The 23,980-nt window shown below is 42.5% G+C and overlaps 1 protein-coding gene across 1 annotated transcript in view; it reads right to left on the bottom strand.

Moving 5' to 3' along the window:
* Positions 1 to 23,980, bottom strand: part of syne1b (spectrin repeat containing, nuclear envelope 1b) — a 170,857-nt gene that overhangs the window by 60,390 nt on the left and 86,487 nt on the right. Inside the window, exons 70-93 of the mRNA XM_086157463.1 lie at positions 23,808 to 23,975; positions 21,985 to 22,161; positions 21,720 to 21,866; positions 21,507 to 21,632; positions 21,165 to 21,341; positions 20,823 to 21,088; positions 18,226 to 20,386; positions 17,650 to 17,987; positions 17,407 to 17,551; positions 17,109 to 17,327; positions 16,748 to 17,016; positions 16,477 to 16,642; positions 14,632 to 14,787; positions 14,387 to 14,539; positions 12,576 to 12,758; positions 12,316 to 12,453; positions 11,924 to 12,109; positions 9,843 to 9,965; positions 6,976 to 7,158; positions 6,758 to 6,901; positions 4,847 to 5,035; positions 3,642 to 3,781; positions 2,505 to 2,619; positions 844 to 1,005 (exon numbers count right to left, since the gene is read on the bottom strand). Of these exons, the coding sequence (XP_086013589.1) occupies positions 844 to 1,005; positions 2,505 to 2,619; positions 3,642 to 3,781; positions 4,847 to 5,035; positions 6,758 to 6,901; positions 6,976 to 7,158; positions 9,843 to 9,965; positions 11,924 to 12,109; positions 12,316 to 12,453; positions 12,576 to 12,758; positions 14,387 to 14,539; positions 14,632 to 14,787; positions 16,477 to 16,642; positions 16,748 to 17,016; positions 17,109 to 17,327; positions 17,407 to 17,551; positions 17,650 to 17,987; positions 18,226 to 20,386; positions 20,823 to 21,088; positions 21,165 to 21,341; positions 21,507 to 21,632; positions 21,720 to 21,866; positions 21,985 to 22,161; positions 23,808 to 23,975 (6,231 nt within the window). The remainder of the gene's footprint in view (positions 1 to 843; positions 1,006 to 2,504; positions 2,620 to 3,641; positions 3,782 to 4,846; positions 5,036 to 6,757; positions 6,902 to 6,975; positions 7,159 to 9,842; positions 9,966 to 11,923; positions 12,110 to 12,315; positions 12,454 to 12,575; positions 12,759 to 14,386; positions 14,540 to 14,631; positions 14,788 to 16,476; positions 16,643 to 16,747; positions 17,017 to 17,108; positions 17,328 to 17,406; positions 17,552 to 17,649; positions 17,988 to 18,225; positions 20,387 to 20,822; positions 21,089 to 21,164; positions 21,342 to 21,506; positions 21,633 to 21,719; positions 21,867 to 21,984; positions 22,162 to 23,807; positions 23,976 to 23,980) is intronic.

Raw genomic sequence — 23,980 nt, 5'->3', positions numbered from 1 at the left:
TTCTTATTTTATTTTTATGCCAGGGCAAGGGGTATCATGTAAATTCAACAAAATGAAAATTGCATTGTCATTTTATTTCAACTTTAAAATGGACCGACATTATTTTGTATGTAAGATAGACATTTTTTTTTTTTTTTTTTTTTTTTATGCGCGGGCCAACAAGGTTTTCATGTGAATTGAACAAAACGAAAATTGCTATTTAAATATTGACATTTTGTGTCATTTTACTTCAACTTTAAAATGGACTGACATTATTTTGTATATAAAATAGACAGTTTCTTATTTTATTTTTATGCGCGGGCAAACAAGGTATCATGTAAATTCAACAAAATGAAAATTGCAATTTAAATATTTAAAGTTTTCATGTCATTCTAGTTCAACTTTAAAATGGACCAACATTATTTTGTATGTAAAATAGACAGTTTCTTATTTATTTTTATGCGCGGGCCAACAAGGTTTTCATGTAAATTGAACAAAATGAAAATTTCTATTTAAACATCTACATTTTTTTGTCATTCTATTTCAACTTTAAAATGGACCGACATTATTTTGTATGTAATCATCCATATAAAATTGAAACAAAAGGAAAAAACAGAGTTTTCAAATTCAACATTGATTTAAAAATATTCAAAGAAAATAATTTGGCGGGACGGATAAAAAAGTGAAACGTAAAATGCTAATGTCTAGCTAACGCGTGTGACTGAAAGTCCTCATCCATGTTTTCATGAAGAAAAATCCACGATATGAAATTTAGATGATCATCAACACTTATGCAAATATTCCACTTCCTCAAGTATTGACAGGTAATCTATTACATTTCAGAGTAATTGAAGACATCCTCACCTCGTGGGTTCTCATGTGACTATCTGGGCTTCTGTCCTCCTCCAGAGGTTCACCCAGTTTGGCCTCCAGGGCCTCCATCTTGGTGGAGATTGACTGCAGTGAGCTCTGATAACGCTGCTGCTTCTCCAGAGCCTCGTACAAAGATCTCTGCTTCTCGCTGATCTGGGAGAAGACAAATAAAAACCGCGCCAGGATTGTCATTTCCTGTGATTTTGCGTCGATTCTGATCAAGTCATACATTAGAAGACGTACGAGACGAGATGAAACCACTTGCTCGTGTCAGAAGTTCGACCTTATGATTTAAAACATTTGCAATTCATGTCAAGCTCAAAATGTAAATGTAAAAAAAAAGGGTTTATTCGACATGAAAGCAACAGAACCAAATCTCAATAACAGAGGCGCATTTGTGCTACCGCGACTAAAACTACCTTACGACCTTCACACGCATTATTTTTATTCCTTGTTGATGTCACTTATATCTATTTTTATCCCTATTGTCATTTTGGTTATCCATTTTTACCATTGTTGTTGTCGTCATTCTACTATCTATTTTATCCTTGTTGTTGTTGTTGTCACTTATCTATTTTGTATCTATGTTGTTGTTGTTGTCATTTTGTTATCTATTTTTAGCCCTGTTGTCATTTTGGTAATCTATTTTTATCTTTGTTGTTTTTGTCACTCTGTTATCAATTTTTATAATTTTTGTTGTTGTCACTGTTTTCTATTTTTATCCTTGTTGTCATTTTGATAATCAATTTTTATCTTTGTTTTTGTCATTCCGTTACCTATTTTTATCCTTGTCATTCTATCATCTTTTTTACCATTGTTGTTATTCCATTCTCACTCTGTTTATTTTTTATCCTTGTTGTCACTCTGTTATCTATTTTATATTTGTTGTTGTTGCTGTTGTTGTTGTCACTTATCTATTTTTATATACGTTGCTGTTGTTGTCATTCTCTGATCTATTTCTATCCCTGTTCTTTTGGTAATCTATTTTTATCTTCGTTGTTGTTATCATTCTGTTATCTATTTTTATCACTGTTGTTGTTGTCACTTATCTATTTTTAGCTCCGTTTCTGTTATTGTTGTCGTTCTCTTATCTATTTTTATCCCTGTTGTCATTTTGGTGATCTATTTTTATCTTTGTTGTTGTTGTTGTTGTTGTTGTTGTTGTCATTCTGTTATCTATTTTTATCCTTGTTGTCATTCTTTTATCTATTTTTTTACCCTTGTCATTCCATTCTCATCCTGTTTATTTTTATCCTTGTCGCTCTTTTATCTATTCCTATTCCCACTATTATCTTTGTCATTCTACTTATCTCCTCTATTTATATATTATTATATTTAGTATTTATACTTAGTACTTTGGCTTGAAATCACATTATTATAACATTTAATACACACCAATATTTTCTAGTGCCCACTTTTACAAGTCAGCAATGTAATTTTATAATTACACAATTATGCAGAAAAGAAACATTCAATTTTCTTTTATTTATATTTATTGTTATTGTGATTGAGCTGCTGTGACAAACGGGATCCATAAAATATTATCTTATCTTAACGTAGGACTCACTCCGAGCTTCCGACACGGTTTCATCGGGCCTGTTTGACTTCCGCTGCACATTTTTTGAAAAGGTGAAGACAGATTTGTCCCATACCACATTCTTTAGGGTCTCCCATGATCGCTGCAGGTCATCAAGGTTTGCCACCGAATCAAACGTCGGATCATATAATTCTTGAACCGCAGCTCTTTTAAGCGTTCCCTGTCCGACCCAGAGAAAAAAAATAAGAATAAGAACAACTTTATTTATCCCTAAGGAAATTGCTGAGCAAGAGTAACAGGAAAAATATAACAATAATAAACAATAGTAGAAAATTGTATAAACAGTAAAAAAGAAAACAGTAAAAAAAAGAAAAAAAAGAAATACAAATAAACTATAAGGTGTCTTAAGTAACAAGTGAAAGATAAGGAGTGCACAAGAGTATGAAAAAATATTGTACATGTAGCTGTTATGAAATATTGCACAGTTATGAACATATATACAGATAAATCATACAGCAAGTTAGGCTATGCAGTGTGTGTGTACGTTTGTGTGTCTCTGTCAAAAAAAAAAAAAAAAAATTAAAAAAAAACCCTCACTAACCCAAGCTTACTGTTCTGTATATTTCCTGTGCATCGTGTATTTACAAGTGTATTTGCAGTCCCTATGTCCTCTATTGTAAGCCGCTTTGGAATGCAATGTAATGTAAATTATTACAATTTACAGTAAGTGGGTGAAATTTTTTTTTTTTTTATTTTTTTTAGAAGGTTTAAAGATTTTAAGATATTTAGAGTCCCTGCGGCTGAAGGGAGGGGAATTAAAAAGTCTGATAGCCTCAGGTGGGAAAGACCCCCTTTTTTTTTTTTTACTCTGTTGTATTTTTGTTTTTTTTTGTTTTGTTTTTTTTTTGCTTGCTATTGAGGAAATAAGTGAATTGCTAAATGAATGGTAGAAATAATCATACCTATAAAGAATATTGTATAATGTGTATCTTGTCGTGAGGTTTTGTAAGAATGTGTGTGACTCTGTCAAGGAACTTGTTCTCATAAATGTTTAAAAAACAAAAGAAAGAGCTCTGAAAGGACGCCGGCGTGGCATGCATGACCTCTTTGTTATTCATGACGAAAACTGCAAAAAAAAATACGAGCGCTGCGGCGAGGAAGGAGAGGACGACAAATCCGGATCATGACGATGTTTGGTGTGTATTGTTGATAAGATACACACAACACACAAATAAGAGAAAAACCAAATACCTTGGTTAGAGACGCTTCTGTACGAGTGACGGGCGAAGGGGAACGACAAACAGGGGGAGATGACAACTCGCTGTTGGTTCCTTCCTCCCCAGACTCCTCGGTTACCGGAGACAGGAGTGTGTGACAGCGACCAGCGGTCACCTGGCAAGAACATTCATGGAGGTGCAGAGATGGGAGAAGATTAGTTTCGTTAAGATAAGAACAACTTTATTAATCCCGAAGGAAATTGCTGTGCCAGAGTTACAGAAAATATAACAGTAATAAATAATAAAAAGAAAAAGGCAGAATTAGAAATAAAAATAAACTATAAAGTGTCTCAGTGAAACTATAAAGTGTCTTAGTAAACAAGTGATAAAACTATAAGTGTCTTAGTAACAAGTGAGGTAAGGAGTGCACAATAGTATGATGGAAGGAAAATTGTAGTGTAGCTGTTATGAAATGAAATATTGCAAAGTTCTGAATATTGCACAGTGAAATGAAATATTGCACAGTTTTTTTTTGTTTTTTTTTGGGTTAAAGATAGGTTTTTATGGTTGCCGGCGGCCGAATGGAGAGGAATTAAAAAAGTCTGATGGCCTCAGGGAGGAAAGACCTCCTGTGGCGTTCAGTGGAGCTCCTCGGTGGTATCAGTCTACGGCTGAAAGAGCTCTGACAGGACGTCAGTGTGGCATGCAGGGGGCGATGGACGTTGTCCATGATGCCGAGGAGCTTCCTCAGCATCCTCCTCTCTGACACCTGCACAACGAGGAGGATGCTGAGGAAGCTCCTCAGACACAGCAGCAGCCCAGAATGAAGATGAGTCCAATTAAAGTCATAGAGTTGGGAATTCTTGTCTCGGCAACTTGGATTTCTTCACTTGAAGATGTTTCAGAGCTCATCTGAGAAGGAGCTTCCTCAATATAACTGCCAGGGTTTGCGGCTTTTCTTACGGACGGCCTTGCCAGAAGAGTTGAAGCTGTTCTAGCGACAAAGGGTTGGACACTTTTGGCCGTATGGTGCATCTTCTCCTGTTGCTTCATCAACAAACATCTGGGATCCACCCACAAATTGTGTCGAGGTAGAATGTGACAGGATCCAACAGGTGAAACATCTTCGAGTGAAGAGATTCAAGAATTCACCGACGACCCGGATGGCCGAGAAGCTCCGCAGACGTCGCGTTGGGAAGCAGAAAAAGCAGAAGGAGGTCGGACGACGTGACGCGCTCACCATCACGGACTGGCCCGATGGTTTTTTAGATTTGTCCCCGTCCAGCTCCTGCAGCGTCTCGGGCAAACCCTCCACGTCGCTCACGGTCAGGAGCATGGTGGCGTGCTTGGCCTTCACCGACAGCATCTTGCATTTGGAGTTGAGCGAGGAAATCTGCTCCTGGTAACCTTTTATCTTCTGAGCCAGTTCCTATTCAAAAACAACATCTCTCGTCACATTGCAAGCGCGTCTTCTGAATTACCGTAGTTTCTGGACTATAAGGCGCGCCTGTAAATAAGCCGCATCCGCTTTATTAAAAAAAAAAAAAAAAAAAGTATAAAAAAATTTATACAAGCCGTACCAGGCTATTTTCAAGTTCAGGCCACCTGCTTTTATGTCCTCTGAAAGCTTTTTTCGACTTTTGGCATGGCATGAGCTCTTCCCGCTGCCGCCTCCAACGTCTTACCACAGATTCATTGACACTAATCTTGCGCGGTTTCCTTGCGTGGATCGCAAGCTCGATGGCCTTCAACTTAAAACCTGCATCATACGAGCTTCTTCTTGTGGTTTCCATGATGAAGGGCCGAGGATTTGAAAATAAGTACCAGTTAGTAATTTGTCGTGCGTGTTCTATCTGCTTTTATCTGCTCTTTCTGCTATTCTTCTTTGAATTGATTTATACGTCTTATCTTGTTTTGGATTCTACTTCCGCCCGCTAGCGATGGAGGAAAAATCCATAGAATAGCCGCACTTTTGTATTCGCCGCATGGTTCAAAACCTAGGAAAAAAGTAGCGGCTTATAGTCCAGAAAATACGGTAATAGCCTATAATCGCATTTTTTTTTTTTTGTGTTGGTTCACACAGATACTTGCTGGATGGGTTATTTATGATTTTGCAAACTTGAATTTCACCAAGTCGCATTAGAAAATTCACTTGATGGGCAGATTTTATGGAAAACATGACAGCAGGTCGCCTTAAATATCACCAAGAGAGCCTTTAAATGAGCAAGAGTTGACCGCAATTACCGTCATTTCCGGACTATAAGCCACTACTTCTTTCCAAACGCTCTGAAAACTGTGGCCTAAAAAACAATGAGGCTAATTTATGGAATTTTTTGGGGGGCTGATGAGCTTCCAGCCACCAAAACATTTAGCCTCGTCACATCGAACCCTGAAATGGATGGACGTTTACATGTCTTATTTATTATTCATCTTTTGCATCCACTGTGAAAAAAAATGTTTCTGTGTAAATATCACCATGGACACCTGCAGTTTATAGAAAATTGTGGCCTTTATAAATATTTATTTTGTTATTTTTTGGCCGGTGCGGCTGATATTCAGGTGCGCTCTATAGCCTGGAAAATACGGTATATTATTTTAATTTGTTCATTTTTTTTAAAAAGTAATTTTAAATGTGAAGATTGTGGGGATCTTATAACATCTAAATAAACATGTTAAAATATTTTTGTTGATCTTAATAAGGGACTGTTATTGATTTTGATCGTTTAGATTCAGCTTTTTATTTTTTTTTCGGACTCAGTATTTTGCTTAAAAGTAACCTTCAACCCAACAACTTTGATTTTTTTTTCACCAGCCGTGTTACATGGCATTTGTGGATGTTAATGGACGAACGTATTGAATTAAAAGTTTTAAAAAAATGTTTCTGTGTAAATACCTCATGTTACAACCTGCAGCTTATAGACAAATACAGTCTATTTATGTACACATATATTTATTTTGGTATTTTTAGCCGGTGCGGCTTATATTCAGGTGCGCTCAATAGTCCGGAAATTACGGTACCAACAAATCAACCAAAATACACCTAAAAGACGTAAATTAAAAGGTCCTTAAAAACAATACTCCTTCTGCATTCTCTACATTTCTGCACTTGTCTTCCCTCTGGGTTTTCATTCAAACAATGAATATAATTTACTTCGTGGTGCAGGATCTGGGCCTGCAGCTCCTGGATGTTGTTAGTCGTGATGGGTCGGTCCTGAATGACCCGGTGAGCTTCTTCGATCAATCCCTGCAGGTCTCGCACTTCCTGTTCATACTGCTCATACTGCACCACTGCCTCCTGGGAAGGAAACATGACCGTCGGTGCCGCGGCTCTTAAAATCCGCCCTTTCCGTCTTTCGCCAGCCGGCGTACCTGTAGGATGTTGCACTGCTGAATGGCCACGTGCTGCAACTGACTGGCTTCTTGTTGAAGACGCAGAGCCGTTCGGCAAATGGCGAGGTTGGGCATCACCTCCTCCGGGACCTGCAGGGCGCTTTGACATCGCTGCACCGCCAGCACCTGCTGCTTGAAGCCTTCCATATCGGCCAACAGACGCTGCAAAACACAGACAGGTAACGTTGCAAGGGCTGTTAAGAGGCGATGCAAGCATTTAACATACTGTCATTTCCACACTATTGAAAATAACAAGGAAATAAACCTGACTTTTCATTTTTTTCTTCCCCATGAGTTGGAAGGGTGATGTGATTCCATCGTATTAGGACCTTAGAAACACACTACCGTATTTTCCGGATTATAGAGCACACCTGAATGTAAAAAAATTAAATATAACCAAATAAATATACGTGTACGTATTTAGGCTGCACTTGTCTATAAGCCGCACGTTGTAGTGGCGATTCCGTTCACGATCAAAATCAAAGATTGATTAAAAGCGATCGATTCAATGCAAAAAATAAATAAAAATGACAAAACTATAAATCAATATAGGGCGGCGCGGTGGCGCTTCGGCCTCACAGCACGAAGGACCGATTCTGGTTCGATTCTGACAAGGGGACCTTTTTGCATGTTCTTCCCGTGTTTGCATGGATTTCCTCCTCCTGCAGTTCAAAAACATGCAGCAGGTAAATTGGAAAAAAAAAAGGGAATAATTGCCCAAAATGAGCGAGAGAATAGTTATCTGTCTATACATGTGGCTCTGCAATTGACTGGCGACCAGTCCAGGTGAGAGCTAAACCAGCTAAAAACAAATAAATATGTACATATAAAGGCCGTACTTGTCTCTGAGCTGCAGGTTGTAACATCAGATATTTACACAGAAACTTTTATTTTTTTCACTTTTAATTAAATATATACTAATACGTCCTGGAAATGCTTTTTTTTTTTTTTCCGGAACAGTGCCTGTAACTAAGGCTGATGAAAAAGATTAATAATAAATAACAGAAGGAAAACTGGCCTAAACAACAATGAGGCTAATTTATGGAATTTTTTGGGGGGCTGATGAGCTTCCAGCCACCAGAATATTTAGCTTCGTCACATCGAACCCTGAAATGGATGGACGTTTACATGTCTTATTTATTATTCATCTTTTTCATCAACTGTGAAAAAAAATGTTTCTGTGTAAATATCAACATGGACACCTGCAGTTTATGGAAAATTGTGGCCTTTATATGTGCATAAATATTTATTTGGTTATTTTTTAGCCGGTGCGGCTCATATTAAGGTGCGCCCTATAGCCTGGAAAATACAGTATATTATCTTAATTTGTTCATTTTTTCAAAAGTGATTTTAAATGTGAAGATTGTGGGGATCTTATAACATCTAAATAAACATGTTAAAATATTTTTGTTGATTTTACTAAGGGACTGTTTTGGGTTTGATCATTTAGATTTAGCTTTTTTTTTTTTTTGCAAACTAGGTATTTTGCTTAAAAGTAACCTTCAACCCAACATCTTTATTTTTAATAAGCATTTCCAGTACGTATTTGTGAATGTTAATGGATGAACGTATTGAATTAAAAGTTTAAAAAAAAATGTTCCTGTGTAAATATGTTACAACTTGCGGCTTATAGACAAATACGGTCTATTTATGTACACATATATTTATTTTGGTATTTTTAGCCGGTGCGGCTTATATTCAGTTGCGCTCAATAGTCAGGAAAAGTCCATCCATGCATCTATTTTCCATCCCTGCTTCGTCCTGCTGCGGCCGATTGCTATTTAGGTCTTTTTCCTGAAAACCAAAACCATTTATAACCGCTATTATGAATATAAAGCTGTGAAAATGAATGGCAGCACACGCTGCCCGCAGAATAGTGATCAACTACGTTCTACTTTTTATTTTTATTTTTTTCCCCTCTCCGGCCCCCGTTTTGAATGTGAGTTAATGAGCTCCCTGCTCTTGAATTGAAAAAAAGATAAAGAATACTAACTTAAAAGTTAGTCTTTTGAGATACCTTGATACCCGAAAAGAAGGTTGATGCAAGAAAGCAAGACTGTGACGTCGAGTTTTATCATATTGAGAAATTTGATTTTGATTTTAACACATTTATTTGGGGGTGTTGTTTGGAATTTATTTTTGAACTATGAACTGAATTATTTTTGTTAACGCTTTGAAGAGTTCTTCTTTTTCTTGTTTCATTTCATCAATCAATTTGTTAAATGTTCAACTCATTTTTAGCCATACCTCTTCGACTTATATGTGCCGTACACATTTAATTCGACTTCTTCCGTGTCGGAATTGAACAACGACAGAATTTCACGGTAATTTCATTGGTCCGATGTGACGAAGCTAAATGTTTTGGTGGCGTGAAGCTCATTAGACCCCCAAAAAATCCATAAATTAGCTGCATTGTAGTTTAAGACACATTGTTCAAAGAAGTTTTTTTTTCATTGTGTTATCTATTTAATTGTGGACATCTTTCGTTATCTTTTAATAGTCTATTTATATTTCTACTCATATTTCTTGATACTGTCATTATAGCGTTGCTGTGACACAACAATGTCCCCTATGGGGATCAATAAAGTATATCTTAACTTAAAAGAAGCAGCTTATAGTCTGGAAATCACAATAAATGACACAATTTCCAAAGTTTAAATGTCCATTTTGTTTGAATGTGTTGCGCTTTCATTAGATAATGTTGCAGGTCAGTGACGACACAGCAAAGACTTTTTGCGGAGGTCAATAAGATTGAGACGCTGCAGGTCCAAATCACAAGCGTGTGAAAAAAGTGGCGACTTCTAGTCTTGAAATGATGGTATTTCATGATCTGATTTTAATGTTACCTGTCTCTGGGCGAGCTGTTCTTTGAGGCTCTGACAAGCCAGCTCCGGGGAGGTCAATGTGGCTTGGACCTGCTCCAGGGCAACATGCAGGGCCTTCACTTCGTACTCCAGGGCTTCCATGCTCTGGGGACCAGAAACATGGCGAGATTATCACAACGTCTGCGTATTTAGATTTACCGTATCTTGCGGATCGTAAGGCGCACGGCGGCGTTGTTAGGCGCAATATCAACGTTGTGTTTACACATCAGATGTGCGATAAGATGATACCGGCACTTCAGCGACCGCAAATGAAACATGGAAATGCAAGACATTACATTACATTTGGCAGACGCTTTTATCCAAAGCGACTTACAATGGAGGACATAAGGACTGCAAATAACACCTGCAAATACAAGATGCACAGGAAATATACACAACAGTAAGCTTGGGTTAGTGAGTTTTTTTTTTTTATGACAAAGACGTACACAAACGTACACACACACATACTGTATAGCCTAAAACATATTGAATGTTGTCAGAGTACCGTTTTTTAGCAGATGATGAGGCGCAATATCAATGAACGGGTCTATACGGTATATAAAGCCCAACAAAGCAATCAGTTTAGTCAAACTTTATTCATCTAATTCGTCTCGGTTTGACCAAACTCTATTTGTTCTTCTTTAGTTCATCTGCTTCCGTTCCATTGTTTCATTCATGTTGAATTTTCTCAGCTGCTCTATTCCCATCATCTACCGACAGCCTTGAGTTTGAGTTCCGCCATTTTCGGGGGTCCTGAAGTTAATGTGACTTTGGAACAACTTTGTCTTCCAGCGCTACATAATTAGTCTTCCGTCGTTGTCTTACATTGCGACCCAGATTCAACCAAGAACCGACTAAACCATGACATGTCAGGTGGCGACGGTCCGAAAATAAACCAGGCGGAGTCTGAGTCTCACTGAAACATTTTGGCAGATGTTTGAGTGCAGTGCACCGCGTACAATTGGTTGGAGGTCAGTAAGCACAACAAGAATTCATACATAAGATGCACGGACAATTTTTTAGGAAATTTAAGGATTTTAAGTGCGCCTTTTAGTGCGAAAAATACAGTATACAGTGATCCTCGCTGCGACAAAGAAGACAAATTTAATGGTTTTAGTGCGCAGTAGGAAGACCAAGATAGCAATCCTCCGGAGTAGGACAAGGCAGGGATAGAAGATGGACGGATGGACTTTTTCCTCGTCTTATTTATCATTAATCTTTTTCATCAGCCGTGTAAATATCTCATGTTACAACGTGGACACCGGCAGCTTTTTGACAAGTATATATGTACACTTATATTTATTTTTAGCTGGTGCGGCTTATATTCAGGTGCGCTCAATAGTCTGGAAATTAAAGTATACAGTGATCCCTCGCTATAACGTGATTTGCTTTTCACGGTTTCGCTACTTCACGGATTTGCCACGTGCATTGTGTTCTGCATTCTGATTGGCTAAAAAGTCACTCTGCTTCTCCTCTACCTGTGCTTCATAACGTCGCAGTTTAATATGTACACGGACATAAAACAGCTCGCCAAATTTACATGACGTACGTGCAAATTCTCTTGCAATTTCGAGTTTCTCTTAAACCCGTAATGTTGACAAAACGCTCTGGACCGACAAAAGCACCTTGCAGGGCCCAAAAGGCAGCGGAAGATGCTATCTATCGCAGATAAAGTTAAACTTCTGGACATGCTAAGGGAAGGTAAAAGCTATGCGGCTGTAGGTCGGCATTAGGGAATTAATGAATCATCCGTTTGTTCCATAAAGAAGGAAGAAAAAAACATAAGGACGACAGCAGCGATGTATAATAGAGTATTTAATTGTATAATAATTGTAAAAAAAAATTAAAGTTTCTACTTGACGGATTTTGCCTATCACGGGTTCTTTTTGGAACGTAAACCCCGTGAAAAAAAAGGTATGCTGTACAAATATTTCGTGGATGGGAATTGCAAAAACAGAGCATTTAAGTGGCTGGCCAAACGAGTAGTTTGGCAAGTTTAAGAAAATTCAGTGCAGTTCCAGACAAACAGTTCCGACTGATTCGGCTTTCCTAATATTCGTTACCTTGTTTGCATCCTCCAAACTCTGGAGACGCGTCTTGATGCCTTGCTGGAGCTCCTCGGTGTGACGACCCAGTTCACATAACTGCTGGCTCATGGACTCGACCTGCAGCACCTCGGACAGAAGCTCAACCTTCTCCGCCATGGACTCCAGGTCTCCGTGGAGCTCCCGGGACTCACGCAGGACAGCCTGGGGATAAAATAAGAAGGTGGATTCATGCAAAACCGTGCCATATCCTTGAGGGAAAAGACAATTCAATGAAGTTTAGGAAAACGGCTCGGTCAACATGGCACCGCAGATGCTTCAATCACGGCTTCCATACGTTGATAAAAATCAGAAAGGGCTTCAGAGTTCAATGGGAAAGAATTCCAGGTGTTTCTGGAGGTTCTTCTCACCTGGTACATCCGGATCTGCTCCTGCAGGTGAACCGAAGAGTTCCAGATGATGTTTGCTCTCACCAGGCTCCTGGCTTTCTCTGACCACCTCACAATGAAGTCCAGCATCTCATTATACTCGTCTAAATAGCAAACGGCCTGAAGAGCAAAGATAACACAGAGGCGACGAAACGACAATGACCAAGGTGTTTGAGCATCTTGTGGCGTTAAATGCACAAAAGCTTCGTTTTGCCGGTTTTACGAGACCTATAAAAACAAACCTTTTTCAGCCAGTTGTTCCTGCAGTCCGCCAGCCGGGTGATGTGGTGATGCATCTCTGATAGCTTGCTGATGGCGTCACTGAGTTGTTTGGCCAGTAGGGGGTTTCTACGTCCAAACTCCTGAACAGAAGCATCCAGTTCCGAGAGAGTTCGGCCACAGTAGTCCAACTCCTCAGCCAGACTCTGTAGAACAGAGGAAGTGTAAGATTCGAAGGTGATGAATTAGATCAGTGTTTACGAGGAATTAAGTTGTTTGTTGTTTATGTGTCTGCCCACTTTCAACTGAATGGTCCAAAAATTATTTATTCGACGAAGTAAAGTGTCTTTCTAGGACTATGTACTGTATTTTTCGCACTATAAGGCGCACTTATCTCGAACCCATCCCGGTTGGAGATACCTAGAACCCCAAACTAGGGAGAGGTCCAGATGACATCCTGACCAGATGCCTGAGCCTCATCTGACTGATAAACCAATTTTATGTGGTCCACTGCGCTCAAACATCTGCCAAAATGTTTTAGTGCGACTTTGGGAAGCGACACAGCCGCGCCGGTAGATCGATTGGTGGCCCGTCTCCCACCTGACACGGGAACGTTGTCTTAAAGTCGGTCCTTGGTTGAATATGAGTTGCAACGTCGGACAACGCAAGATAACTAAAATGTACCACTGGAATACAACAGTGTTCCAACCTCACACTAATGTCAGGTGTCCGCTATCGCTGGCAACGAGAAACCAATCAGAGAACAGTAAGTTGTACGCTTGCCTCCGCCACTTTTTGTAATAGCGGTACGTACTGAGCTTCAGCAGAATATTAATGTACATTTGTGTGTTTGAGGACCCCCAAAACTGGCACCTGTTAAGAGACATGCTTACAAGGCGGATTTCTAACTCAAGGCTATCAGTCACGCAGTCGATGATGGCAATGGAGCCGCCGCCAAAAGAATTCAACATGAATGAATCAATGGTACAAAAGCCAGCAGATGAACTTTACCAAGTAATGAAGACCAAACAGAGTTTCCACCTTATAGCGCTTTATGTATGAAAATACACCCGTTTATTCATATTGAGCCTTATAATGCAGTGCGCCTTATGGTCCGCAAAATACGGTACGTGGGCGGCATGCAGTGAAAAGCAGAACAATGAAATGTTCTTCCACCAGAAGGCAACAAGTCGTGATTGAACCTGCGTGTCTTCCTGCTGCTGCTCAAAATGCAGAGGAATTAGTGATGCTTGGAGCGAGACAGCGGCAGTGATACGCCGGGGATCAATATTTTAAAGGAATATTTTAAAGGAAAAAGTACTCTTGAAGAACATTCTGGTGAGCTCAAGACAATACAATCAAAGTTAGATCGCGTTTGAATTCGCTTTTACAGGGGGACATACCGAGCCGACTCGGGAAAAGCTGGTTCCGAGCAAACTTAAACGCCATTTCCAAACTAAACAGCCTTTAGCTGTTTAGTTAGAAACAGCTAAGTTTAGAAGTTTAGAAGTTTAGTTTAGAAACAGCTTCAAGATACGAACTAGTGTGTTCTTATCTTGAAGAAATCTTGATGGTTGTTGAAGAAAACCATCAAGATGAGTGAGAAAGCACTGAAAGTGAGCTTCAGTTCCTGCGTGTTCAACCAAAAAGGCCCAGATTTCACACTGGGACGACGATTTTATTCTATTTCATTACATTAGGCAGACGCTTTTATCCGACTTACAATAGAGGACATAAGCACTGCAAATAACACTTGCAAATACAAGATGCACAGGAAAAAATCATTCATTAAAATCTGTGCCACAGCACAGAAACACCGAATCGGACGCCTCACCTTGACCTCCTCTTTGGCTTGATCCACCTCCGGGGACTTTTCCTTAAACTTCGCAGAGATGGTTTTGAGTTTCTCAGAGATGTCGTGGATCCTGGAACTGAAGTCCTCCTTTATTTCTCTGGTTCTCTGTATTTCCCTTTCTTTTGAAAGGACCTACGACGTACAGACGATATCAAATCAGACTCGAGCCAAAAATCGGACATCGACGGAGGTGTCATTGGCGTTCAAAGACATGGGAACGGTACCTGATCCTCGATCGCACCCAGAGCGAGCGAAACCTCGGCGAGCTGCATCGAGATCTCCGAGGGCAGGATGGTGTAAAGGTCCAGGTACTTGCTCTGCTGCTGCTCCGCCAATTTATCCACATTCTGACGGTAAGTGATCACGTCTCCGTGCACCACCTGTTTGAAGCGAATAGAAGATGAGCCCGTTTTTCGGGTTAAAAAAAAACAAAAACAAATGTTGTAACCTCTCGCTTAGTCGTGAGCAAAATTTTAAGACCTTAAAACACTTTATAGCCTTGACTTTGACACTTTATATTTTTATTTGTATTTCTCATTCTCCCTCCTTCCTACTATTATCTATTATTGTTATGTTTTACTTGAAACTCTGGCACAACAATATCCTTCGGGATGAATAAAGTTGTTCTTTTTCTTATTCTTATTCTTAAAAAGTTGTCAAAAATTACATTATTATAACTACACTCCAAGCTGTTGTTGTTGTTGTTGCTAAATAAACCTCCAGACTCTGCACAACCTCTGCACAACCTTTTTTTTTTAATTGAAAATGAATTATTACGCCATACAATGCCATTTTTTTAATCCTGTGTATAAACAAAATATGTTGCAATTTATTTATTTTTTCAAATCAATGAACAGCTACAGAGAGAATTTTCCTGAGATGAATGACACAGATTGGCTTTGTGATTTAGCCTTTACGGTGGACATACCGACACATGAATGAGCTGAATGTGAAGCTACAAGGGAAAGAAACGGTTTGCGCATGAAATGTAAGCAACCGTCAGAAACCGAGCTGGTTTTATTTTCAAAGCAAATGTCAGACGATTTGGATATGTTCTGGTAACAAATGCGTTTTTTTTTTTAATTTTTATCATAAGTATCCTATCTTGTGGTGATGGTTGACTCGCATGTTTGGTTTTGGCAAAAGTTTTACGCCGGATGCCCTTCCTGACGCAACCTCATGCATTTATCCGGGCAATGATGTTTGCAGATGACATTGTGATCTGCAGTGAGAGCAGAAAACAGGTAGAGGAAAATCTAGAGAGGTGGAGGTATGCTCTGGAAAGGAGAGGAATGAAAGTTAGTCGCAGCAAGACAGAATATATGTGTGTGAATGAGGGGAGCTCGGGTGGAACGGTGAGGCTACAGGGAGTGGAGATCAAGAAGCTGGAGGATTTCAGGTACTTGGAGTCAACAGTCCAGAGCAACGGAGAGTGCGGAAAAGAGGTGAAGAGACGGGTCCAAGCAGGTTGGAATGGGTGGAGAAAAGTGTCAGGGGTACAATGTGATAGAAGACTATCAGCCAGAATAAAAGGAAAGGTGTACAAGACAGTGGTGAGACCAGCGATGATGTTTGGACTAGAAACTGTTACAATGACCAAAAGACAGCAGGCAGAACTAGAGGTTGCAGAGATGAAGATGCTGAGGTTCTCTTTGGGCGTGACCAGGATGGAGAGGATCAGGAATGAGTCAATCAGAGAAACAGCACATGTTAGACGTTTTGGAGAGAAGGTCAGAGAAGCCAGACTGAGATGGTGGGGTCATGGACAGAGGAGGGATAGAGAATATATTGGTAGACAGATGCTGGAATTGGAGGTTTCTGGGAAGACCAAAGAGAAGATTGATGGACGTAGTGGGAGAAGATATGAAGGTAGTTGGTGCGAGAGAGGAGGATACAGAGAATAGGGTTGGATGGAGAAAGTTGACTCGCTGTGGCGACCCCTGAAGGGAAAAGCCGAAAGGCGAAGAAGAAGTATCCTATTTTGTGGGGACACACAAGTCAAATTTTAAAAGTCAATGCGGCCACTGAGCCAAAAAGTTTGGCCACCCCTTCCCACATGGAAACTATACCTCCAGTTCTTGGAGCAGCGAATCAATATCTGGTGTTGGGTTCAGAAGAAGCTCCATCGTCTGCTGTATCCAGGCTTTAACGACACTCAGCTCCCTCTCCACTTCCTCTCTGTCCCTCAGTTCCTGAGCCACCTGAGCCCTCTTGGTCCTGGAGTGCGTGAGGAGGCTGCGGGAAACCAAACAATTCCATACGGTGACGTTTTTACGAATCAATTTCAAATATGGATGTCGTGTCAGGGTTTGGCGAGATGACGCCCTTCGGAAGGCTCACCTTTCCATTTGGTCTTGCACGGCGCGGATTTCCTTGAGGCCGGGAAGCTCATCCTGGCCGTTGGTGGGCGAAGGCACCTCCACGTCATGGAGTAAACTGAGGGCATACTGGCGCAGCAGTGTGAGGGAGGAGAGCTCCCTTTCCAAGTCCTGGCTCAGCAAGTCATGCTGGTCCATCAGAGACTGCAGAGTGGCTTTTGAGGCCTTTTCCACCGCGCTGTCAGCAACACGACTCTGGAGCTCATCGGACACGGCGCCGACCTTCACCATCTGTCGAAAAGGAACAGATGAACTCGCTCAGCATCCGCAAACGGAGCTTCTCGGCGTCCACCGGGCACGGTATGCTTCTCGGGGAGGAGTACCCTCTCTCGGAAGGTTCTCCATTCCTGCGCCGTGTCCTCCAGGACTCTCTCCTGCCCCCGCGCAACGCTGCGAAGTCTCGTCCAGCGCTGCCACACAGTGGTCATGGAGCGGCTGATGGTGGCCTTGCTCGCGTCGCTGCCCACCAACTCTAGCTGAGCTGCTTGCTCCTCTAAACCGCTAAGCTTGTCTTGGAAGCCATTCACCAGAGATACAAGAGACTGGAAAGTAAGAAAAGGATATAAAGTTCAAGCGATTCACGGAAGGGCTTCGTGTGAAATCATTTGTTTTCAGACGTACCCGATGGCCGCGCAACTTGTCTTCAGCCTCTTGGCTAGTGGCCGCCTTCGCAGTGGAAAACTCGGTCAGCTTCTTCTCCACGTCGTTCATCAGCTCAATAACAGTCTGCCTTGCCTCCTGGTACGAGTTCCACTGGGTCACACAGCTAAAGAACAAACCCAAGAAAAAAAAAGGAAAATACGTTCAAGCATTCGAAATGCAACTCCAAAAATATGAACTTCCTTTTTCTTTCTCTTTGGCTACCTGTGAAGAACATCTTGGTGACACTGGAGCTGATCGCGGACCTCGATGCCTCTTTGCTTCGCTGACTCCACGCTCACCCGGAGCTGCTCTCTCGCTGTGGGATTGACTAGATTCTCCAGTTGTGGCAGCAGGGCCTGCAGCTCCTCAAGGTGAATGAGGAACTCCTGCTCGGTGGCCGTGATATCTCCGTGCTGCCGCAGACACTCCTCATAGTTCTCCACATCCACGCCTAAGCTGGCTTGCTGCAGGAAGGACACCGCATCCTCCAGCCACTCGCAGGCCGACTGCATCCGGAAGTGATACTTCTGGCACAGCACCAGCGCTTCCTCCAAAGTGATCTTTGCAACCAAAAAGGAAAATCGGGAATCAAGACGGGCACCGGTCCGATTCTGTTCAATTTCAACAGAGAGTCGCGATCTGTCAACTCTGAGCAAACAAGATCGAGTGTTTAAAAGGACCTGAAGGGTCGTCAGTCAGAACTAAGGAAAGACGTTAGCATTTTGGCTCGGCAAACATCTGGGCTCAGCCCATTTATTTTGCAAGATGTCTTGAAAATGAGAAAATTGAGAATATTACCTGCTTAGAACTGAGCGCTTTTTGAATTTCGGCCTGCAATTTGGCCATTTCTTCCAGGCTGGTGTCCACATGGGTCGGGACCAGCTCGTTGGCACTCACATACTTCTGTTTCTCCCTGCTACTCAGTGCAGCCACTATCCTCAGTCTGGACTGAACCTCCTCTTGCATTATCTGCTGCTTCCTGATCTCCTCCTGCACCTTCTCCACCCTGACGTCCACGATCACAGCACAGCCCAGTTCGTCCCTGACCTGCTGCAGCCAGTCCAGGGTCCTTTTCATCTCCGTCTCAAAGTCCTTACTCTGGACGAATCTGTTCTCGCACTCCTCGATGAGGTCGCCGACTGCGGCCTGCAAGGACTGCAGCTCTTCTTGCCAGAGAAGCACTTGATCTTTGGAGGCACTGTGCCCTGTTTGGTCAACACGAGGAGCAAGACTATCCATCTGTTCCATGAGTCTGGACAAGTGGGAGTTAGCGCTCTGAAGACTCCCTGCTAGAGCGTGGTAGTTCTTGAGCCGTTCCTCTGCCGACTGAGTCTCCGCGTTAACCTTTACCAGCTGCTCCTTCGTGGCCTTCAACTCAGAGTCCACTTGCATGGCCATCGCCTTGTGGTCCTCGAAGGACTCCAAGGTCTCATCCAGGTGTTCGACTTTCTGCTCCACCAATCGTTTTAAGCCGTTGTACAGGCTCACAAGCTGGGTCATTTCCTCCGGGCACCACGGTTGACCGGTGCTGCGAAATCCTTCTTTCTTCTGGTTGAGTTCGCTCACTGCCAGACCCAGGCTGCTCAGATCCACCTGGATCGCCTTGTAGTCGTCCCTCAGACGTACGACCTCCTCCGTTTGCAGGCCGACCGGCTGCGTTTCGAGATTATTGAACTGTTCCTCCAGTTCCTTCAGGGCTTTGTGGGTCACATCGATGAAAGACGTGTATTCGTTCCTCGTGAGAATGGCTTGTTGGATTTTCTCTTGCTTTTCTTTGGCGAGTGATAGAATGTTGTTGTACTGCTGGGGAAGCGTATTGAGCTTCTCGTCCAAGTAGCAGTGGTCTACTTCGCTCAGAGAAGGTAAAATTTCCTGTCCGGCTCTTTGCACGATGAGAAGAAGGTTCTCATATTCGATTGCCTGCTCGACTATCTGCTGGTATTTTAAAAGCTGCGCTTCTAATTCGGCGTCTCCGACCATGAGGTTAATCTCGGGAAAGGTGACGATATCAGCTTGCTTTATCCACAGGCATATCTTCTCAAGGTCGTTCTTGAAGTACTTTCGCGAAACAAGAACTTTTTCCAGCTCCTGGAGTTTCTGGCCACACCTATGCAGCGTTTTATCGAAGATGTTTTGCAACTCCTGCAACTTTGTGAGGATCTCGTTCCGTTCCTCCTCATTGGCGTTTCTCATCAGGTCCCTTCCTTGAGACCACAGGGAGGTCAGCTCGCTTTGATAGGCCTTCAAACTACTTTGGATGTTCCTACATGTTCTGACCTGCTTGGCGAGGTCATCTGGTAGCAAAGCGATGTACTCTTCCGCCTGGGCTTTTTTCTCATTTTGCTGGACCCAAGATATGGACTGGCTTACAGCCATGAGGAACTGCGTCCTCTCCGTAAAGGCCTTGCTCAGGTGTTTTCGCCGCTGCGCCACTTTCACACTCAGTGATTCCACCTCGGACTGAGTGTCAGCGATCAGCTGCTGCAGGCGCTGCCGCTCACTGAGGCCGAGGCGGGCCAGCACTCGGTCTGCGTCCACCATGGCCTGAGCCAGCAGAAGCTGCTTCGCCTCCAATTCACTGCAAATGCTCAGGTGGTCAAACAAGAAGCTCTGGGCCAGCTCTGGAGGAGGACTCATCTTCATGGCTTCTGACAAGGCGGGCTGCTGCTCCTCCGCCCAGTCCCGGGCCTCTCTGAGCCGGGCCTCCACCTGGCTCATATCCTCCAGGGTCACGACAGAGTCCTGAATTTTCCTCTCAATTAGGTTTTGCATTTGACTCCATCGCTGCTCGAAGTGGCTTATTTGCTCTTTTACCAGCTCCTTGTCATCCAGGTTCAGATGTTGGATGACTTTCTGTTTCTGGTCCTTGAGCTCCTCAAGTGCCCCTTTTTGCTCTGCCAGTGTCACCGCCAGTTTCCTTAATGCCTCCAGATGCTGGGACGAACTCTCAGCATCAGTTCTACGGCGCAAAAGCCAAAACAGAGGAAGATGACGTCATGCGATAGTCTACCTAAAATGCAACTGGTAAGAGATTATACCGTCTTTTTGGCACAATAAGGCACACTTAAAATCCATACATTTTCTCAAAAATGGTCCGTGTGCCATATGTATGAATTCTTCAACCTCACACTACCTTCAGGTATCCGCGATCGCTGAACGATAAACCAATCAGAGAACAGTACGTAGAACGTTTACCTCCGCCTTATGTATAGAAATAGCCCCGGACATTCATATTGCACCTTATGGTCCACAAAAAACGGTACTTGATAGATTTAACACAAGTCTTTGCATGAAAAGAAAGGTCTGATAACATTGATGTCAAGCATTTCCATGTTTCACTTGCAGTTGCTGAAGTACCGGTATCATCTTATCATACATCTGATGCGTAAACATACCTGGCAAGAGTGTCCCACTCTTTGGACACCTGTTCAAACAGCACTTCCACCGCAGAGATGCAGCCGTGGTACTCCTTAGACCTCTGCAGATCCTCGTCCCTCTGGCTCTGCAGCTTGCTGGCACTGTGACAAAGCTCCAGCCAGGAATGGTTCAGGCGATCCAGCTCCGCATGTTCCGGAGACTCTTTACCCTTTGTCAGTTTGCTGACTTTATCCGACATCTTGGTCAGAATATTTTGTTTGGACAGCAGTTGCTGGCTACACTCCTGTACGAAAGCACAAAATGCTCCTTAAATCCCAAGACACGTCTATGATACGTCTCTCTAATCAGGAAAGCCATACCTTGGCTTGGGAGAGCATGTTTTGGGCTATCTTGGTCTCCAGCTCGGCAGGCCTCCTGGAGAGACTAAGGAGCTGCTGTTCCATGTCCTGGAACAAGCTGGTCAGGTCTTGCTTCTGTTCCTTGATCTCCCTCCAGCCCTCTGAAAGCCCCTGTGCACTGGACATCCTTTCCTCTATCTGGAAAAAACACATCGTAGTGACTTGCACAGTCGCGCGCAAAGACGACCGCCTCCAGTGCAGGACGTTTTTACAATCTGGCTTTGCACCTTTCATGGATACATCCTTGAGTTTAAAATGGAAATGGGTGATTTAAAAAAAAAAAAAAAAAAAAAAAGCACTGACCGTGAGTTTAACCTTCTGGACCTCAGCGGCGGTCACTCTTACAGCGTCGTCAGAAAGGTCACAAACAGAGCAGACCAGGTCCAGGTAGGTGCTGGCCTGCTCCTGCAGGGCCCGGTAGTGCTTTACCTATTTTAATAAAGTATAATTCATTTGATAAATGAAGTTTGCCCGATGGAAATTCTGAAGCAGGCAGCGCTTCGGTGCATCAGTTACCTGTTTGAGGGCCTCCTGCAGACCGGACGGTCCCTGGTCGTTGAGCTGAAGCTCTTCCTGCACGGTGGAGAGCCACGTTTGGCATTGCTGAAGAGTGTCCTGGTGGTTGACGTGTTTCTGCAGCTCCCGGTCCAGACTTTGGTAAACCTGTTGGAAAACATCGGGGGAATGGGAGTGAAGATAGTATGTTATGACGGTGACTTGCATGTCTTGTTTCACTTCAGCAACCACATCTGACTCTGCAAGGGGGGGGATCTTCACTTACACGCTGGGTGGTGCTGCATATGGCGGAGTAGCTATCCCTGGTTCCCTGCTGATGCGCCTGGACTTGTTGACTGATCTTTGCTTGGATTTGGTCCGTGCAACTGGCGACCAGATCCTCTCCTTTCTGCTGCAAGCTTGTTAGGCGTTCCTCGAAACTGGCGATTTCCTCCATTACAGCCTAGAAAAAGGGTTCACGATCAAAATCAAAGATTAAAAGTGATCCGTTCAGTGCAAAAAAAAAAAAAAAAAAGGAAAATGAAACTACACGGCATTATAGGCCGGCACGAAGGACACTGGTTCGATTCCGACAAAGAGACCTTTCTTTGTGGTGTTAGTTTGGGAAAAATTGCCCAAAATGAGTGAGTGAATGGTTATCTTTCTATATATGTGGCTCTGCAGTTGCCTGGCGACCAGTCCAGGTGTACCCCACCTCTTGCCCGATGATAGCTGGGACAGGCTGAGTGTAGGATAAGCAGAAGAAAATGAAAATGAATGGATGGATGGATGGATGGATGGAATAAAGCAGTACAGTAAACCCTTGTTTTTCGCTGGGGTTACGTTCCAAAAAGAACCCGTGATAGGCAAAATCCCTGAAGTAGGAACCTCTATTTTTTTTTTTACAATTATTATACAATTAAATATGCTATTATACATTGAAAAGAAAGAACAAACCATTTTACAGGCTCAATCATCAAAGCAAAGTTTTGATACTGTATTCTCGCTTTTGTGCAGATAACGTTTGTATGTTTTTTTTCCTGCAGTCATTAATCCACAGAGCTAACGCAGACTCCATCCTTACCGTGGTCTTGTTGCGGACAGTTGCAACCCTTTTTGTATCCTTATTAAAACATATTGCTGCTGTCGTCCTTATGTTTCTTTCTTCCTTCTTTATGGAAGAAGCGGAAGATTTATTAATTCCATAATGCCGATCTATAGCCGCATAGCTTTTACCTTCCCTTAGCATGTCCAGAAGTTTAACTTTATCTGGGATAGAGAGCATCTTCCGCTGCCTTTTGGGCCCTGCAAGGTGCTTTTGTCGCTCCAGAGCGTTTTGTCAACATTACGGGTTTTAGAGAAACTCAAAATTGCAAGAGAATTTTGCACCTATGTAATGTAAATTTGGCAAGCTGTTTTACGTACGTGTACATATTAAACTGCAACGTTATTGACGCACAGGTAGAGAAGAAGCGGAGTGACTTTTTTAGCCAATCAGAATGCAGACCACAATGCACAATGCAAATCCCGTGAAGTAGCGAAACCGTGAAATGTAAACCGCGTTATAGCGAGGGATCACCGTATACTGTAATTTCCTGACTATTGAGCGCACCTGAATATAAGCCGCACCAGCTAAAAATAAATATAAGTGTACATATATAGGCCATAGTTGTCAAAAAGCTGCCGGTGTCCACGTTGTAACATGAGATATTTACACGGCTAAAGAAAAAGATTAATGATAAATAAGACAAGGAAAAGTCCATCCATCCATCTTCTATCCCTGCCTTGTCCTACTCCAGAGGATTGCTATCTTGGTCTTCCTACTGCGCACTAAAACCATTAAATTTGTCTTCTTCTGTGTCGCAATCGAACGGCCTCAGAATTTCACTTCATTGGTCCGATGTGATGAATCTAAATGTTTAAGCCCCCCAGAAATCATGATTTAATCCGCAGCCTGTGGAAAAGAAGTAGCGTCTTAAGAGCCCAGAAATTACGGTAACTCATTTGACCTTGTTTGTTGTCTGGCCAAGTGATGACCAGAAAAAAAAAAGTTTTTGTTAATCGTTAAAAGACAATCAAGTCGAATTTTAATCGAACGAAAAGAGTCACCTTGTGTCGGGCAAGTTGCTGAGTTGCCATTTCCATACTGCTGGTCTGCATGGAGTCCGAGGTGACCAATCTGCTGGACATCTGGAGGAGCCACTTCTCCACTTCTTGCAACTCGCTATTGTAATCCTCATGCTCCCTCACCCACTCCACAAGGTTCTGGACATGAGTCTGAA

This window comes from Fistularia commersonii, chromosome 1, assembly GCF_037954325.1.
Source record: "Fistularia commersonii isolate RoL2024-O1a breed Wild chromosome 1, RoL_Fcom_v1.0, whole genome shotgun sequence".
Classification (NCBI taxonomy): Eukaryota; Metazoa; Chordata; class Actinopteri; order Syngnathiformes; family Fistulariidae; genus Fistularia; species Fistularia commersonii.
The sequence above is the reverse complement of the archived record's forward strand: the minus strand, read 5'-3'. Positions and strand labels throughout refer to the sequence as shown.